General features: G+C 39.4%; 1 protein-coding gene across 2 annotated transcripts in view; it reads left to right on the top strand.

Annotated features, from left to right (window-relative positions):
• The first annotated feature begins 3334 nt into the window (after window positions 1-3334).
• Window positions 3335-18469, top strand: part of kz (putative ATP-dependent RNA helicase kurz) — an 85299-nt gene continuing 70164 nt past the window's right edge. For both annotated transcript variants that reach the window (XM_070083656.1, XM_070083655.1), the window contains exons 1-3: window positions 3335-3493; window positions 4551-4730; window positions 4930-5184. In XM_070083656.1, the coding sequence (XP_069939757.1) occupies window positions 3425-3493; window positions 4551-4730; window positions 4930-5184 (504 nt within the window). In that variant the 5' untranslated portion in view covers window positions 3335-3424. The remainder of the gene's footprint in view (window positions 3494-4550; window positions 4731-4929; window positions 5185-18469) is intronic.

The raw sequence follows: 18469 nt of genomic DNA, 5'->3' as shown, positions 1-18469 counted from the left end.
AGTCTTAATGACCCTCGTGTAGTAGACAGTCTTTTTAGTATGATAATAAGATGTTCTCTTCATTGTAGAATAATAAGAAAATATTATAACCTTTATATTATAATAAGGTAAAAGGACCCCAATGGAAATAAGTCACTCTGTCTGACTTTTTTGGGTTATCCTTGGTTCTCTACACATATGCTGCTATGTATGATAATTCTATGTAACTGTATTTGTGTATACCTGAATAAACTTACTTACTTACTTACTGCCAGTGCCATCACTGAATGGGAGACTCTTGCTGCTCCAGCACCAAACCCTAGTGCAGCACTGGCTCACAAACAGTCAAGCTGGGATGGCACAATCGCTGAAAAGGTGCTTGCCAACATGCTCGGGGCTGCAACATCAGATAGGGAGATTTCCTGTCTCCAGGCTGTGAATGTACCTCACTCCAGGGACTTCCTCCAAACTGTTCCCATATCGGCAATGGGAACGCGACTCTACCCTAAGACCCTCTGTATTGCAGTGGCTCTGCGCCTAGCTGCCCCAATTCACACAGAATATACGTGTATTTGAGGCGAAGCACAAGCAGACCAATACGGTCTACATGGTCTTAACTGTTCCAAAACCAAGGACTGGCATGCAAGACAATGAGGTCAACGACATCATTAAGAGAACCCTTGCTACAGCAGGATGCCCAGCCGAGAGGGAGCCCCGATCACTAGCAGCCAACAATACTCACAACCCAGCAAACTGCCCCGACAGGATCACCATCTATCCTTGGAAGAATGACAAGCAATTAGCATGGGACTATACCTGTGTGTCCACACTAGCTGACACCTATATCCATCACAGTGCTGGGCGTCAGGGAGGAGCTGCTGACCACAGGGAGGAGTACAAGATCAGCAAGTACAGGGACATAAGCCAACAGTATCAATTTGTCCCAGTGGGATCAGAGACCTTGGGATCATGGGGAAAAAATGCCACACGTTTCCTTAAAGAATTGGGTTTCAGACTCATCGACACCACAAGGGACCCAAGGGCAGCCACTTTCATGTTCCAGCGCCTCAGCGTAGCCATCCAGAGGGGAAATGCTTGCTGCATACTTGGCTTGCGTCCAGCCTCGGAGTTGGAGGAAATTCATGATTTTTGATACATTGTGCCATTGTATTCATGTTTATGTTTTTCTGTAAATGTATTCTGTTTATTAATAAATGTTCACATAGAATATCAAATATAGTGGGTGGTAGGAGAAGAAAATATTCAAACAGCTCCGGGGAGAACCTTGAGTTTTCCTTGAGGTACGTTTATTGTCTTCTCTGAGGATGAGGGTCCCCAGTCCAGCCATAGAGGTGGTACTTCCCTATATATATATATATATATATATATATATATATATATATATATATATATATATATATATATATATATATATATATATATATATATATATATATATATATATATATATATATATATATATATATATATATATATATATATATATATATATATATATATATATATATATATATATATATATATATATATATATATATATATATATATATATATATATATATATATATATATATATATATATATATATATATATATATATATATATATATATATATATATATATCCATGTTGGGGGCATCGCCCTCGCGGCCCAGTCCAGGCTGAGGGATTGATTACCTCAAATTCCAGATCTTCACCATTCTTCTTTGTATAGGACTGATGAAGCCACTGTGTGGCGAAACGTTTCCACAATAAAGATACCCAACTGTGGCACATGTGTCTTATTTATCGACTTGTCGGGTCTCTCAACCATTTCTCTACGTTATTATTATTATTATTATTATTATTATTATTATTATTATTATTATTATTATTATTATTATTATTATTATTATTATTACTAGTATTATTATTATTATTATTACATTTGATATTATTATTATCGTTATTATGACATGTCTTATTATTATTACATTATATTAACATCAGTCACGGTATTGTGCCTTTTTGTTATTTATTAACATCATTCATAAGAAAGATGTTATTATGATGTAAATAAACAGTTAAATTCGTGTTTATTTACTTTTATGTTTTCGGCAAGTGTTTTATTCTAAGACAATGATGAGATAAATTAGATCTTGAGCCAGAATTAAAATCTTCCAAAATGCAACAAATCCGAAGACGGATTTGTCGCGGCTGAGAACGATATGTTCAGTCTTACGATACACCTTGTCTTTTAGAAAATAAATTTGATGTGTTTTTTTTTTTTCCAAAAAATACTGCATCTCTATACACAAATAATATACTGCTGCAAGAATGATATATTAACTTGCATCATGTATAGACTAATGAAAGCCATTATCAAATATTTGGTAGATAGTAGCATTACTTACTAACACAAATCTTATTTTATTATATCACATGTTACTTACTTATTCACATATATTAAAGTTACAAATAACAAAGTAAGACTTGAAGAAACGCTTCGCCACACAGTGGCTTCATCAGTCCAATATAAAGCAGGAAGGTATAAGGAGAGGAGTAGTTTGAGGTAATCAGTCCCTCAGCCTGGAGTCGATGTGTTCAGTCCATCACTCTTGTAGGAAGTACAGCACAGGTTAGGTTAGGTTAGATAAGGTTCGTCAGGAAACAGGACAAGTGGTCTTAGTCAAATGATGACCCGCCGTTGGAGCTTTTGGTCATCTGACCGAGGCCTTCCTCTGGCTTACCGGTTCCCCCTTTAAAAATTTTGGTTATAGTTATAACCAATAATATTATATACAGCATAGTGCCAGAGAGGTGGCTTATATACTGCAGTCAGGTGAGTTGAAGCAGGAGGAGGCGGGATCACAGTGAGACCTTCCACTAGTGTAAGTAGGTCTTCGTCCAAAGGTTGGACATGTGTTGAAGAATTCTTTGTATCAAGATCCCATGATGTTGCATAAGTGCAACATGTGGGAATCTTCAATAAAGATTCCCACATGTTGCATAACTTTCTCAATTCTTCAACTTACAGGTTTTCAAAATCATTCATCACACACACACAGATACAAAATATGACCTGGTTAATTGCTATTTGTAACTTTTATTGTCAAAATTAGATTACGTCATAGTTTCTTCTGTATTATTAAAATAAATGGTCAGTGTGGAGTTCAGGTGAGAATAGCCACAGGTACCTATAAGTACAGTTATCATACATAGTGTAAATTACCTAGGATATCTCCAAAAATCAGACAAAGCAACTTATTTCCATTAGGGTCCTTGTATTATCTTATAGGCAACATAAACTCTTGCAATAATTGTCAGGCATCATATTGTTAGCAGTGTGTGTGTGTGTGTCATCACCCTGAGACAGCAACAAATGTAAACAAATCCATGCGGAGGAGAACCTAGTGTCTTATCACCACCACCAGGACGTAGGAAGATGGGAAGAGCAAGACGGAAATACAAGGAAAAGGCAGTTTATGTCACTGATGATTCTGAGCTCAAAAAGGTAATAAAACTTTGATTTGTTAATGAACTGGTGGTTTTCGGTGGAAGTGCCTTGATGCTGTCTCACTCATCAGGGACTTGATGAAGTCTGATAATTCTCACACTTTGATTAGAATTAATAAAGTCACAGATGGACGGGTCATCGCAATAAAATGCCTTATATTTATCAGTATATAATAGTATATGTTACTCTGATGATTGTACTTATGTGTGTTTATACCTAAATAAACTTATTTGCTTACTAAAAAGGATACAAGTACTTGGATATAAACCTTGGTAACGGATGCTGACAAGTAGTTTGGAAAGACACATAACTAAACATTAGGACATGTATACTAGGCAATCTTTAAGACAGATTAGTTTTTATCATTGCATGTACCTCAGGCATGTACCACCAGGCCCGGTGGCCTGGTGGCTAAAGCTTCCGCTTCACACACGGAGGGCCCGGGTTCGATTCCCGGCGGGTGGAAACATTTCGACACGTTTCCTTACACCTGTTGTCCTGTTCACCTAGCAGCAAATAGGTACCTGGGTGTTAGTCGACTGGTGTGGGTCGCATCCTGGGGGACAAGATTAAGGACCCCAATGGAAATAAGTTAGACAGTCCTCTATGACGCACTGACTTTCTTGGGTTATCCTGGGTGGCTAACCCTCCGGGGTTAAAAATCCGAACGAAATCTTATCTTATCTTATCTTATCTCTCTGTGCATAATATAATATCTGTGACTGTTAGATAACATATGTCATGTGGTTCTTCAACCTTCAATAACCAAAATATTGATCATAAGATTGAAAAAAACCTTACATGATAAAGACCAAACAAGCTCAGAGTTATGCTCAGCACATAAAAATTTGCTTCAAACAACTAATTTGGTTTTTGAATTAGATAAAAAGTTAAATTTTGTTGGTTAGTGTAATTCTTGAAAGTCAAGCCTTTTCTTAATTGACATTGGTTTGATTAAATGATGGCAAGCATTTTAGTGAACAAGTCTGTATTCAATTTCTCTGCACGTCATATAACAATCTTAAAATATCTTCAGCCAAATTTTTTTTTTCAGATTACAGTTGAGCTTGAATCATCAGAAAAATATGACTCTAGCAATGCCCTGGTTCTTCCATCCAAAAAGCGTGCCACAAGAAAGTTACGTGATAAAAATGCGACTCCGGTTAAGCTTCTGTCTAAGAAAAAAAGAAAAAAACTGGAGAAAATTGTTGACCAAAAAAATAAAAAGGAGAATGTATGTACTGTGCTACATAAAATCTTTTTATCATTGTACAGTAGTTATATATCATGATATATATAAATTTACCAATACAGTATGTATATATGCTAATTTTGTTTTTATGGTTATGCATAAGTTTGTGCCTGTTTAAAGACAACGCATATCATCTTTATTAAATCAGAGATTAAACACAATATTTTATTTATCATGGTAGCATGCCAGTCTCCTCGCAGCACTACAGGAGGTCAAGGCTGACCCCAAGGATCTGCTGAAGTTGACACAGCTTCAAGTGACCCAGACGCTTGGAAGGAAAAAGTTTTTAGCTGAAGATTATACAACTTTTACGAACGAAGTGAAGGAAGAGGAAGGAAAGGTGCTGAGCAGTGTGAGGGGACGGAAGAGAAAAAAACCTAATGAAGAAGAGGTGGAGCAGGAAAAGAATGATGACCCAAACATTGTCAGACTTGGGGTGAGATTTTGCTGTATGTTGAATGCATCTGGTAAGGCATTTAGGGTTTTATTATGAGTCACTTAGATTTCAATTTAAGTTTTGTCTCCTGTATTCATGTTGAATTAAGTATTAAAGTCTGCCTTTGCTAAAGTGAGGTTAGCTGTTTACGTAAGTAGTCAACTTAATTTTCTCACAGCATCTGTTATGGTGGAATAACTAAATAAACGTACAGTGGACCCCTGGATATCATAGTCGTCGGATTTCGTAATATTCAGTAATCGTAAGTTTTTTAGTCAGAATATTGGCTCGGTGATCGTCATTTACCTTGGTAATAGTTGTTCGTCCCAAATGCATACGAGCAGCCCTGAGCAGCCCCACACACCATCTTACACCATTCACAGTCAGTCTGCCATTGTTTATCAGTGAGTGACCGTCACCCTATGTGTTCATACAATACATTTCATAATATTCCATTCTTTTTTGTGCTTTTAGCTGCTAAATAAGCCACCATGGGCCCAAAGAAAGCTTCTAGTGCCAGCCCTTTAGTAAAGAAGGTGAGAAACACTGTAGAATTCGAGAAAGACATCATTGCAAAATATGAAAGTGGAGTACGTGTGGCAGAGCTTGCCAGGTTGTATAAGAAACCCCATACAATCATCGCTTCCATCGTGGCCAAGAAAAAGGAAATAAGGAAGCTGTTGTTGCGAAAGGTGCAAATTCTTTCTTTCTTTCAACACACCGGCCGTATCCCACCGAGGCGGAGTGGCCCAAAAGAAAAAACGAAAGTTTCTCCTTTTACATTTAGTAATATATACAGGAAAAGGGGTTACTAGCCCCTTGCTCCCGGCATTTTAGTCACCTCTTACAACACGCATGGCTTACGGAGGAAGAATTCTGTTCCACTTTCCCATGGAGGTAAGGGGAAATAAACAAGAACAAGAACTAGAAAGAAAATAGAAGAAAACCCAAAGGGGTGTGTGTATATATAAATGCTTGTACATGTATGTGTAGTGTGACCTAAGTGTAAGTAGAAGTAGCAAGACGTACTGAAATCTTGCATGTGTATGAGACAGAAAAAAAAAAGACACCAGCAATCCTTCCATCGTGTAAAACAATTACAGGCTTCAGTTTTACATTCACTTGGCAGGACGGTAGTACTTCCCAGGGCGGTTGCTGTCTACCAACCTACTACCTAGGAAAAGGTGCAAATATGCTCACAAAACAGAGATTGCAAATACTCGAAGATGTGGAGACTGTTGTTGGTGTGGATCAACCAAAAACAGTTAGCAGTCAATAATTTGTGAAAAGGCAAGGCAGTTGCATGATGATCTTGTAAAGAAAATGCCTGGAACTAGTTCTGATGTTAGTGAATTTAACCCTTTGACTGTCGAAGGGCCCAATCCTGAAGTTGCTCCTGGTGTCGCAAAATATTCGAAAAAAAAAAAATTATTTTTTCTTATGAAATGATAGAGAATCTTTTCCCGATTGTAAAGACACCAAAAAAACGAAATTTGATGGAAAACTGACGGAATTACGCTCTCGCGAAGTTAGCGACTTCGGCGATATTTAAAAATCGGCAATTTCGCCCACTTTGAGCCCTATTTTCGGCTAATTCCGTTATTCCAGTCAACCAAACTCATAACTATTTCTTCAGAACTCTATTTTTTCTATCGATTGAGCACAAGAAACTGCCCATTTACCGATTTCAACTACCCAATAACATGGTCAGAAATTTGCAATTTGGCCAATTTCACGAAAATTAAAAAATACGACAATTTCAAAATAAGGTCCAGAATGAACAATGCAGACATTCCTGGCTCTAAAATAAGATTTTCTTTGTTCATCAGTCATGTCTCCAGGTCCCTGTGATATTACTCTTGCTTTTTATTTTGAAATTTTATTCAAACAAAAAATAGAAGATTTACTGTTATGCAGACTACTGCAATACTGTAATAATTGTAAAAATTACATCAACCCATTCATGACTGCGTATTAGAATGGCTATTTGGACATTTATTGGACAATGACATCATTTGTTTACTTTTGAACATCGGCAAAAATCAAACATTTCCTGTACTTTGTGCTCCATTTCCAGGTTCTTTTTATAGTAAAATTAATCAAAATCACCTCCATTTCTATAATATAGTTTCCATTCTATCAAATGAGACCATGAAAACGAGAATACAACCACAAATACTATACGAAAATAGACCACAAAGTCGGCATTTTAATTAAAAAAAACGGTCGGAGTTTTTTTTTTCTCATTATGCACTGCGTGCTCCAGGATTTTTTTTATGTGGTGCACACTGACCACACAGACCCATTCTCTCACATGTGGGCCTACTAGCTTTCTCCTGCCTGATTTGAAGCCGCTAGAATTTATGAGTATATATACGTCAAACACGGTACCTCACAAACGTATATATACGGCCGCGACAGTCAAAGGGTTAAGGCCAACAAAGGCTGGTTTGAGAGATTTAAGAAGCGTAGTGACATACACAGTGTGGTAAGGCATGGTGAGGCTGCAAGTTCTGACAAATATGCTGCTGAAAAATATGTTCAGGAATTCAAGAGGTACATAGAGGCTGAACAATTCAAACCCCAGCAAGTGTTCAGTTGTGACAAAACAGGCCTCTTTTGGAAGAAAATGCCAAAAGGACCTACATTACGCAGGAGGAAAAGGCACTCCCAGGACACAAATCTATGAAAGATAGGCAAACTCTCATGTTCTATAGCAATGCTAGTAGTGAAGCCTTTACTGGTGTATCACTCTGAAAATCCCAGAGTTTTTAAGAAAAACAGTGTCGCCAAGAGTAAATTGTGTGTAATGTGGAAGGCTAACAGTAAGGCATGGGTCACGAGGGAAATTTTCCTTGATTGGTTCAATGAAGTGTTTGGTCCGAGTGTGAAGAAATACCTCCTGGAAAATAAGTTGGAACTCAAATGCCTCCTGGTAGTGGACAGTACTCCTGCTCATCCTCCAGACTTGGATGACCAAATGGTGGAGGAGTTTTGTTTCATCACAGTGAAGTTCTTGCCCCTTAACCCTTTGACTGTTTCAGGCCCCTCTCTGAAACTGTCATTCTATGTCGCCAAATATTAAAAAAAAAAAAAATTATTTTTTCTTATGAAAATGTTAAGATTATTTTTCTGAGTGTTTTAGTCCAAAAAAAAAATTTTTGCCATTGGTACTTACCGAGATATAGAGCCGTGAAGTTTGCAGAAAATGAGCCGCGTATGGCAACAGCGGCGACTGCCGCTCACCCTGTAAACTTTAGTTTACTTGTAATTGAAGGTTTTTTGTTTTTTTCACTATTTTATTTTTTCACATAACTTATGTGGCCTATGAGACCAAAGTAAGGTGCAATGTATATATATACACTCGTTGTATACAACACAATAACCAAAGTAAGGTGCAATGTATATATATACAGTGGACCCCCGGTTAACGATTTTAATCCGTGCAAGAGGGGTAATTGTTATGCGAAATAATCGTTATGTGAATGAATTTTCCCCATAAGAAATAATGGAAATAAAATTAATCCGTGCAAGACACCCAAAAGTATGAAAAAAAAAATTTTACCACATGAAATATACATTTTCCCACACACAAAGAGGAGGATACATGCACAATAGTAGAGTAGTACATGCACAGTATATATTGTGCATGTACTAGTCTACTAAATGAAGAATAAATGACACTTACCTTTATTGAAGATGCAGCAATGACTGATGAGACACTGTGTCCTGGGAGTGCCTTTTCCTCCTGAGTACTGTAGGTCCTGTTTGGCATTTTCTTCCAGAACAGGCCTTATCACACTGTGTATGCCACTACGATTCTTAAATCTCTCAAACCAACCTTTGCTGGCTTTAAATTCACCAATATGAGCACTAGTTCCAGGCATTTTTCCCTGTTCACCTGGGTGTTAGTCGACTTGTGTGGGTTGCATCCTGGGAGACAAGATTAAGGACCCCAATGGAAATAAGTTAGACAGTCTTCGATGACACTGACTTTTTTGGGTTATCCTGGGTGGCAAATCCTCTGGGGTTAATTGTTTCTTGGTATTCTCAATAAGCCACACCAACAACGGTGCTACAGCAGCAGCAGCAGCTGACAGTGCAGCAGCAGCAGCAGCTGTACCACCAATAGTAGCGATGGTTGATTGGGGTTTATTATACAACCTGGCCAGCTCGGAGACATGCACTCCACTTTCATACTTATCAATGATCTTTTTCTTCATCTCTATTGTAATTCTCACCCTTATTGCTGTAGGGTTGGCACTAGAAGCTTTCTTGGGGCCCATGGTCACTTATTTTCCAGAAAAAGCACCGAAAACACTGTAATAATACGAAATATTCTGATTGTATGCTTGGATGTTACCTCGGAGGCTGGCTGGTAAACAATGCCACCGGCGGAACATGTGAGCGTGGCTCAGGCCGCACATTGGACGCGTCTCGGACGAAAATCGGTAAGCGGGTTTTTAAGCGGTATGTGAGGCAAAATTTTTGCAATTAAAGTAAGCAGTATGCGAAATAATCGCTATGTGATGCCATCGTTATGCGGGGGTCCACTGTACACTCGTTGTATACAACACAATAAGCACACATACATAATTATCAATATATTGTTTACAAAACTTGTTTACAAAAACAAACAAACAAAATCATCATCATCATCATCATCATCATCATCATCATCATCATCATCATCATCATCATCATCATCATCATCATCATCATCATCATCATCATCATCATCATCATCATCATCATCATCATCATCATCATCATCATCATCATCATCATCATCATCATCATCATCATCATCATCATCATCATCATCATCATCATCATCATCATCATCATCATCATCATCATCATCATCATCATCATCATCATCATAATAATCATCATAATCATAATAATCATAATCATCATCATCATCATCATCATCATCATCATCATCATCATCATCATCATCATCATCATCATCATCATCATCATCATCATCCTCCTCATCCTCATCCTCCATTGCTTTTGGTCTCAAACTCCTCCAAATCATGAAATTGATCTTCACTGACACTTCCATCTGTGTTAGAGCATCACTTGGGAAGAGAAGAGTCCCAGATTTGCTGGGGAATCACATATTTCTTACCGCTAGACATGCTGAAAAATGACAACTGAAATGGCATTCCCACAATGCACCACTGGCTCCCCGATTTTTTTTATATGGTGCACACTGACCATGGAGACCCATTCTCTCACATGTGGGCCTACCAGCTTTCTCCTGCTTGATTTGAAGCTGCTAGAATTTATGCGTATAAATACGTCAGAAACATTGGCTCGTAAGACGTATTTATACGTCGGAAACAGTCAAAGGGTTAATACCACTCCTCTCATCCAGCCCATGGACCAGCAGGTCATTTCAAACTTCAAAAGACTCTACACCAAAGCGATGTTTCAAAGGTGCTTTGACATAACCTCAGACACTGAATTGACCCTAAGAGAGTTCTGGAAAGATCACTTCAGTATCCTTCATTGCAAAAACCTTATAGGTAAGGCTTGGGAGGGAGTTACTTCCAGGACTTTGAACTCTGCTTGGAGAAAATTGTGATCAGAATGTGTCCAAGAGAGGGAGTTTGAAGGGTTTGGAGCTGACCCTGATGAGCCTATGGCAGTTGTGGAAAGTATTGTGGCATTGGGGAATTCCATAGGGTTGGATGTGAGTGGCGAGGATGTGGAAGAGTTGGTGGAGGTACACAATGAAGAGCTAACCAGGCCTTCATCTGCAACAACAACAGACCACAGCTCAGGAAATTGCTTCAGAGGAGGAGGAAGAGAGATGGAAGGCGGTGCCTTCTTCAGAGATTAAGGACATTTGTGCAAAGTGGTGTGGGGTGCAAACATTTATGGATGAACATCACCCTGACAAAGCTGTTACAGGCCGTGTTGGCAACATGTACAATGACAATGTCGTGTCCCATTTTAGGGAAATTTTAAAGAAATGCAAGAAACAAGGCTCTGGAACAGTTTTTTGAGTGACAGGGGTCCAGTGACTCTCAAGCTGGTCCTAGTGGCATTAAAAAACAAACTAGGGAAGTAACCCCAGAAAAGGACTTGGTACCTGAAATCTTTATGGAAGGGGATTCCCCTTCCAAACAATACTAACTCCTCCATCCTCTCCCCTCCTCCCATCTTCCATACATCAACAAGTCTTCAATAAAGGTAAGTGTCATGTTATTATTGTTTTATTCTTCATGTCTCATTGTTTTCTGTATAGGTAAATGTATATTTCATGTAAAAAAACTTACTTTTTTTAATACTTTTGGGTTTCTGGAACGGATTAATTAGATTTACATTATTTCTTATGTGGAAAATGAATTTGAACATTGTCAAATTCAGCTTTAGTCACACTCTCTGGAACGGGTTAATTATAATAACCGGGGGTCCACTGTAAATACAAATATAAATCTTTCAACTCATCGGCTGTATCCTACTGAGGCAGGGTGGCCCAAAAAGAAAAACAAAAGTTTCTCTTTATAAATTTAGTAATGTATAGAGGAGAACAGGTTCCTAGCCTCTTGCTCCTGACATTTTAGTAGCTTCTTATGAGACATAAGCCATGTGTGTCGTAAGAGGTGACTAAAATGCCGGGAGCAAGGGACTAGTAACCCCTTCTCCTGTATAAGTTACTAAAGTTAAAAAGAGAAAAAATATGTACATACAGTGGACCCCCGACATTCGATATTAATCCGTTCCTGAGAGCTCATCGAATGTCGAAAATATCGAAAGTCGAATTAATTTTCCCCATGAGAAATAATGGAAATCAAATTAATCCATGCAAGACACCCAAAAGTATGAAAAGAAAACTTTACTACATGAAATATTAAGTTTAATGCAATAGAATAATTACAATAACAACAATAACAATAGATTAATAACAATAGAATAATTGACACTTACCTTTAATAAAGATCTGGTGATGATTGATGGGATGGGAGGAGGGGAGTGTGTGGATGGTGTTAGTGTTTAGAAGGGTAATCCCCTTCCATTAGGACTTGAACTGGCAGCCTCACCATGCTTTACCGCACTGTGTATGCCACTACGATTTTTAAATCTTTCAAACCAACCTTTGCTGGCCTTAAATTCACTCACATCACCACTAGTTGCAGGCAATTTCTTTACCAAATCATCATGCACTCTGACACGCACTCCACTTTCGTACTTTGCAATTATCTCTTTCTTCATTTCAATAGTCATTAGCACCTTTTTTTTCGAAGGGTTGGCACTAGAAGCTTTCTTGGGGCCCATGGTTACTTATTTTGCAGAAACAAGCACCAAAAACAGTGATAATATGGAATGTACTGAATGTATCCTTAGATGCGCGCACACTGGCTGGCTTGTAAACACTGGCACACACGGGGCAGTTCAGGCCACACGTGGACACGTCTCGTACGAATCGTATTGAACGTTGGGTTTTCCATCAAATGTCGAGGCGAAATTTTTGCATTAAAATGCATCGAATGTCGGATTTATCGAATGTTGGGGTCCACTGTATATATGTGTATATATATATATATATATATATATATATATATATATATATATATATATATATATATATATATATAATAGGTAGTATATATATATATATATATATATATATATAATATATATATATATAATAGGTAGTAGGTTGGTAGACAGCAACCACCCAGGGAAGTACTACCGTCCTGCCAGATGACTGTGAAACAGAAACCTGTAACTGTTTTGCATGATGGTAGGATTGCTGTTTTCTTTTTCTGTCTCATAAACACGCTAGATAACAGGGATATCTTGCTACTCCTACTTACACTTTGGTCACACTTCACAGACACGCACATGCATATATATATACATACATCTAGGTTTTTCTCCTTTTTCTAAATAGCTCTTGTTCTTCTTTATTTCTTCTATTGTCCATGGGGAAGTGGAAAAGAATCTTTCCTCCGTAAGCCATGTGTGTCGTATGAGGCGACTAAAATGCCGGGAGCAATGGGCTAGTAACCCCTTCTCCTGTAGACATTTACTAAAAAAGAGAAGAAGAAAAACTTTATAAAACTGGGATGCTTAAATGTGCGTGGATGTAGTGCGGATGACAAGAAACAGATGATTGCTGATGTTATGAATGAAAAGAAGTTGGATGTCCTGGCCCTAAGCGAAACAAAGCTGAAGGGGGTAGGGGAGTTTCGGTGGGGGGAAATAAATGGGATTAAATCTGGAGTATCTGAGAGAGTTAGAGCAAAGGAAGGGGTAGCAGTAATGTTGAATGATCAGTTATGGAAGGAGAAAAGAGAATATGAATGTGTAAATTCAAGAATTATGTGGATTAAAGTAAAGGTTGGATGAGAGAAGTGGGTCATAATAAGCGTGTATGCACCTGGAGAAGAGAGGAATGCAGAGGAGAGAGAGAGATTTTGGGAGATGTTAAGTGAATGTATAGGAGCCTTTGAACCAAGTGAGAGAGTAATTGTGGTAGGGGACCTGAATGCTAAAGTAGGAGGAGAAACTTTTAGAGAGGGTGTGGTAGGTAAGTTTGGGGTGCCAGGTGTAAATGATAATGGGAGCCCTTTGATTGAACTTTGTATAGAAAGGGGTTTAGTTATAAGTAATACATATTTTAAGAAAAAGAGGATAAATAAGTATACAAGATATGATGTAGGGCGAAATGACAGTAGTTTGTTGGATTATGTGTTGGTAGATAAAAGACTGTTGAGTAGACTTCAGGATGTACATGTTTATAGAGGGGCCACAGATATATCAGATCACTTTCTAGTTGTAGCTACACTGAGAGTAAAAGGTAGATGGGATACAAGGAGAATAGAAGTATCAGGGAAGAGAGAGGTGAAGGTTTATAAACTAAAAGAGGAGGCAGTTAGGGTAAGATATAAACAGCTATTGGAGGATAGATGGGCTAATGAGAGCATAGGCAATGGGGTCGAAGAGGTATGGGGTAGGTTTAAAAATGTAGTGTTAGAGTGTTCAGCAGAAGTTTGTGGTTACAGGAAAGTGGGTGCGGGAGGGAAGAGGAGCGATTGGTGGAATGATGATGTAAAGAGAGTAGTAAGGGAGAAAAAGTTAGCATATGAGAAGTTTTTACAAAGTAGAAGTGATGCAAGGAGGGAAGAGTATATGGAGAAAAAGAGAGAGGTTAAGAGAGTGGTGAAGGAATGTAAAAAGAGAGCAAATGAGAGAGTGGGTGAGATGTTATCAACAAATTTTGTTGAAAATAAGAAAAAGTTTTGGAGTGAGATTAACAAGTTAAGAAAGCCTAGAGAACAAATGGATTTGTCAGTTAAAAATAGGAGAGGAGAGTTATTAAATGGAGAGTTAGAGGTATTGGGAAGATGGAGGGAATATTTTGAGGAATTGTTAAATGTTGATGAAGATAGGGAAGCTGTGATTTCGTGTATAGGACAAGGAGGAATAACATCTTGTAGGAGTGAGGAAGAGCCAGTTGTGAGTGTGGGGAAGTTCGTGAGGCAGTAGGTAAAATGAAAGGGGGTAAGGCAGCCGGGATTGATGGGATAAAGATAGAAATGTTAAAAGCAGGTGGGGATATAGTTTTGGAGTGGTTGGTGCAATTATTTAATAAATGTATGGAAGAGGGTAAGGTCGCTCCTGTCTGTCTCAGCTATTGGATCACTACGACAAGTCCTAAATGCACTAGAAGACAAAATGAATGCAGATGTAATATATACAGACTTTGCAAAAGCCTTCGACAAGTGTGACCATGGCGTAATAACGCACAAAATGCGTGCTAAAGGAATAACAGGAAAAGTCGGTCGATGGATCTATAATTTCCTCACTAACAGAACACAGAGAGTAGTCGTCAACAGAGTAAAGTCCGAGGCAGCTACGGTGAAAAGCTCTGTTCCAAAAGGCACAGTACTCGCTCCCATCTTGTTCCTCATCCTCATATCCGACATAGACAAGGATGTCAGCCACAGCACCGTGTCTTCCTTTGCAGATGACACCCGAATCTGCATGACAGTGTCTTCCATTGCAGACACTGCAAAGCTCCAGGCGGACATCAACCAAATCTTTCAGTGGGCTGCAGAAAACAATATGAAGTTCAACGATGAGAAATTTCAATTACTCAGATATGGTAATCATGAGGAAATTAAATCTTCATCAGAGTACAAAACAAATTCTGGCCACAAAATAGAGCGAAACACCAACATCAAAGACCTGGGAGTGACCATGTCGGAGGATCTCACCTTCAAGGACCATAACATTGTATCAATCGTATCTGCTAGAAAAATGACAGGATGGATAATGAGAACCTTCAAAACTAGGGAGGCCAAGCCCATGATGACACTCTTCAGGTCACTTGTTCTATCTAGGCTGGAATATTGCTGCACACTAACAGCACCTTTCAAGGCAGGTGAAATTGCCGACCTAGAAAATGTACAGAGAACTTTCACGGCGCGCATAACGGAGATAAAACACCTCAATTATTGGGAGCGCTTGAGGTTCCTAAACCTGTATTCCCTGGAACGCAGGAGGGAGAGATACATGATTATATACACCTGGAAAATCCTAGAGGGACTAGTACCGAACTTGCACACGAAAATCACTCACTACGAAAGCAAAAGACTTGGCAGACGATGCACCATCCCCCCAATGAAAAGCAGGGGTGTCACTAGCACGTTAAGAGACCATACAATAAGTGTCAGGGGCCCGAGACTGTTCAACTGCCTCCCAGCACACATAAGGGGGATTACCAACAGACCCCTGGCAGTCTTCAAGCTGGCACTGGACAAGCACCTAAAGTCAGTTCCTGATCAGCCGGGCTGTGGCTCGTACGTTGGTTTGCGTGCAGCCAGCAGCAACAGCCTGGTTGATCAGGCTCTGATCCACCAGGAGGCCTGGTCACAGACCGGGCCGCGGGGGCGTTGACCCCCGGAACTCTCTCCAGGTAAACTCCAGGTAAACCTAGGGATTGGCAGAGAGCATGCATAGTTCCTTTGTATAAAGGCAAAGGGGATAAAAGAGAGTGCAAAAATTATAGGGGGATAAGTCTGCTGAGTATACCTGGTAAAGTGTATGGTAGAGTTATTATTGAAAGAATTAAAAGTAAGACGGAGAATAGGATAGCAGATGAACAAGGAGGCTTTAGGAAAGGTAGGGGGTGTGTGGACCAGGTGTTTACAGTGAAACATATAAGTGAACAGTATTTAGATAAGGCTAAAGAGGTCTTTGTGGCATTTATGGATTTGGAAAAGGGGTATGACAGGGTGGATAGGGGGGCAATGTGGCAGATGTTGCAAGTGTATGGTGTAGGAGGTAGGTTACTGAAAGCAGTGAAGAGTTTTTACGAGGATAGTGAGGCTCAAGTTAGAGTATGTAGGAAAGAGGGAAATTTTTTCCCAGTAAAAGTAGGCCTTAGACAAGGATGTGTGATGTCACCGTGGTTGTTTAATATATTTATAGATGGGGTAAGAGAAGTAAATGCGAGGGTCTTGGCAAGAGGTGTGGATAAAGATAAAGAATCACACACAAAGTGGGAGTTGTCACAGCTGCTGTTTGCTGATGACACTGTGCTCTTGGGAGATTCTGAAGAGAAGTTGCAGAGATTGGTGGATGAATTTGGTAGGGTGTGCAAAAGAAGAAAATTAAAGGTGAATGCAGGAAAGAGTAAGGTTATGAGGATAACAAAAAGATTAGGTGATGAAAGATTGAATATCAGATTGGAGGGAGAGAGTATGGAGGAGGTGAATGTATTCAGATATTTGGGAGTGGACGTGTCAGCGGATGGGTCTATGAAAGATGATGTGAATCATAGAATTGATGAGGGGAAAAGAGTGAGTGGTGCACTTAGGAGTCTGTGGAGACAAAGAACTTTGTCCTTGGAGGCAAAGAGGGGAATGTATGAGAGTATAGTTTTACCAACGCTCTTATATGGGTGTGAAGCATGGGTGATGAATGTTGCAGCGAGGAGAAGGCTGGAGGCAGTGGAGATGTCATGTCTGAGGGCAATGTGTGGTGTGAATATAATGCAGAGAATTCGTAGTTTGGAAGTTAGGAGGAGGTGCGGGATTACCAAAACTGTTGTCCAGAGGGCTGAGGAAGGGTTGTTGAGGTGGTTCGGACATGTAGAGAGAATGGAGCGAAACAGAATGACTTCAAGAGTGTATCAGTCTGTAGTGGAAGGAAGGCGGGGTAGGGGTCGGCCTAGGAAAGGTTGGAGAGAGGGGGTAAAGGAGGTTTTGTGTTCGAGGGGCTTGGACTTCCAGCAGGCATGCGTGAGCGTGTTTGATAGGAGTGAATGGAGACAAATGGTTTTTAATACTTGACGTGCTGTTGGAGTGTGAGCAAAGTAACATTTATGAAGGGGTTCAGGGAAACCGGCAGGCCGGACTTGAGTCCTGGAGATGGGAAGTACAGTGCCTGCACTCTGAAGGAGGGGTGTTAATGTTGCAGTTTAAAAACTGTAGTGTAAAGCACCCTTCTGGCAAGACAGTGATGGAGTGAATGATGGTGAAAGTTTTTCTTTTTTGGGCCACCTGCCTTTGTGGGAATCGGCCAGTGTGATAATAATAATAAAATATATATATCTATATATATATATATATATATATATATATATATATATATATATATGAAAATAACCAGTTTCCCTGAATCCCTTCACTAAATATTACCCTGCTCACTCTCCAACAGATCGTCAGGTCCCAAGTACCGTTCGTCTCCATTCACTCCTATCTAACACGCTCACGCATGCTTGCTGGAAGTCCAAGCCCCTTGCCCACAAAACCTCCTTTACCCCCTCTCTCCAACCCTTTCGAGGACGACCCCTACCCCACCTTCCTTCCCCTACAGATTTATGTGCTTTCCATGTCATTCTACTTTGATCCATTCTCTCTAAATGACCAAACCACCTCAACAACCCCTCTTCTGCCCTCTGACTAATACTTTTATTAACTCCACACCTTTTCCTAATTTCCACACTCCGAATTTTCTGCATAATATTTACACCACACATTGCCCTTAAACAGGACATTTCCACTGCCTCCAACCATCTCCTCGCTGCTGCATTTACCACCCAAGCTTCACACCCATATAAGAGTGTTGGTACTACTATACTTTCATACAATCCCTTCTTTGCCTCCATAGATAACGTTTTTTGACTCCACATATACCTCAACGCACCACTCACCTTTTTTTCCTCATCAACTCTATGATTAACCTCATCCTTCATAAATCCATCCGCTGACACGTCAACTCCCAAGTACATGTATCTGAAAACATTCACTTCTTC

This window comes from Cherax quadricarinatus, chromosome 10, assembly GCF_038502225.1.
Source record: "Cherax quadricarinatus isolate ZL_2023a chromosome 10, ASM3850222v1, whole genome shotgun sequence".
Classification (NCBI taxonomy): Eukaryota; Metazoa; Arthropoda; class Malacostraca; order Decapoda; family Parastacidae; genus Cherax; species Cherax quadricarinatus.
The sequence above is the reverse complement of the archived record's forward strand: the minus strand, read 5'-3'. Positions and strand labels throughout refer to the sequence as shown.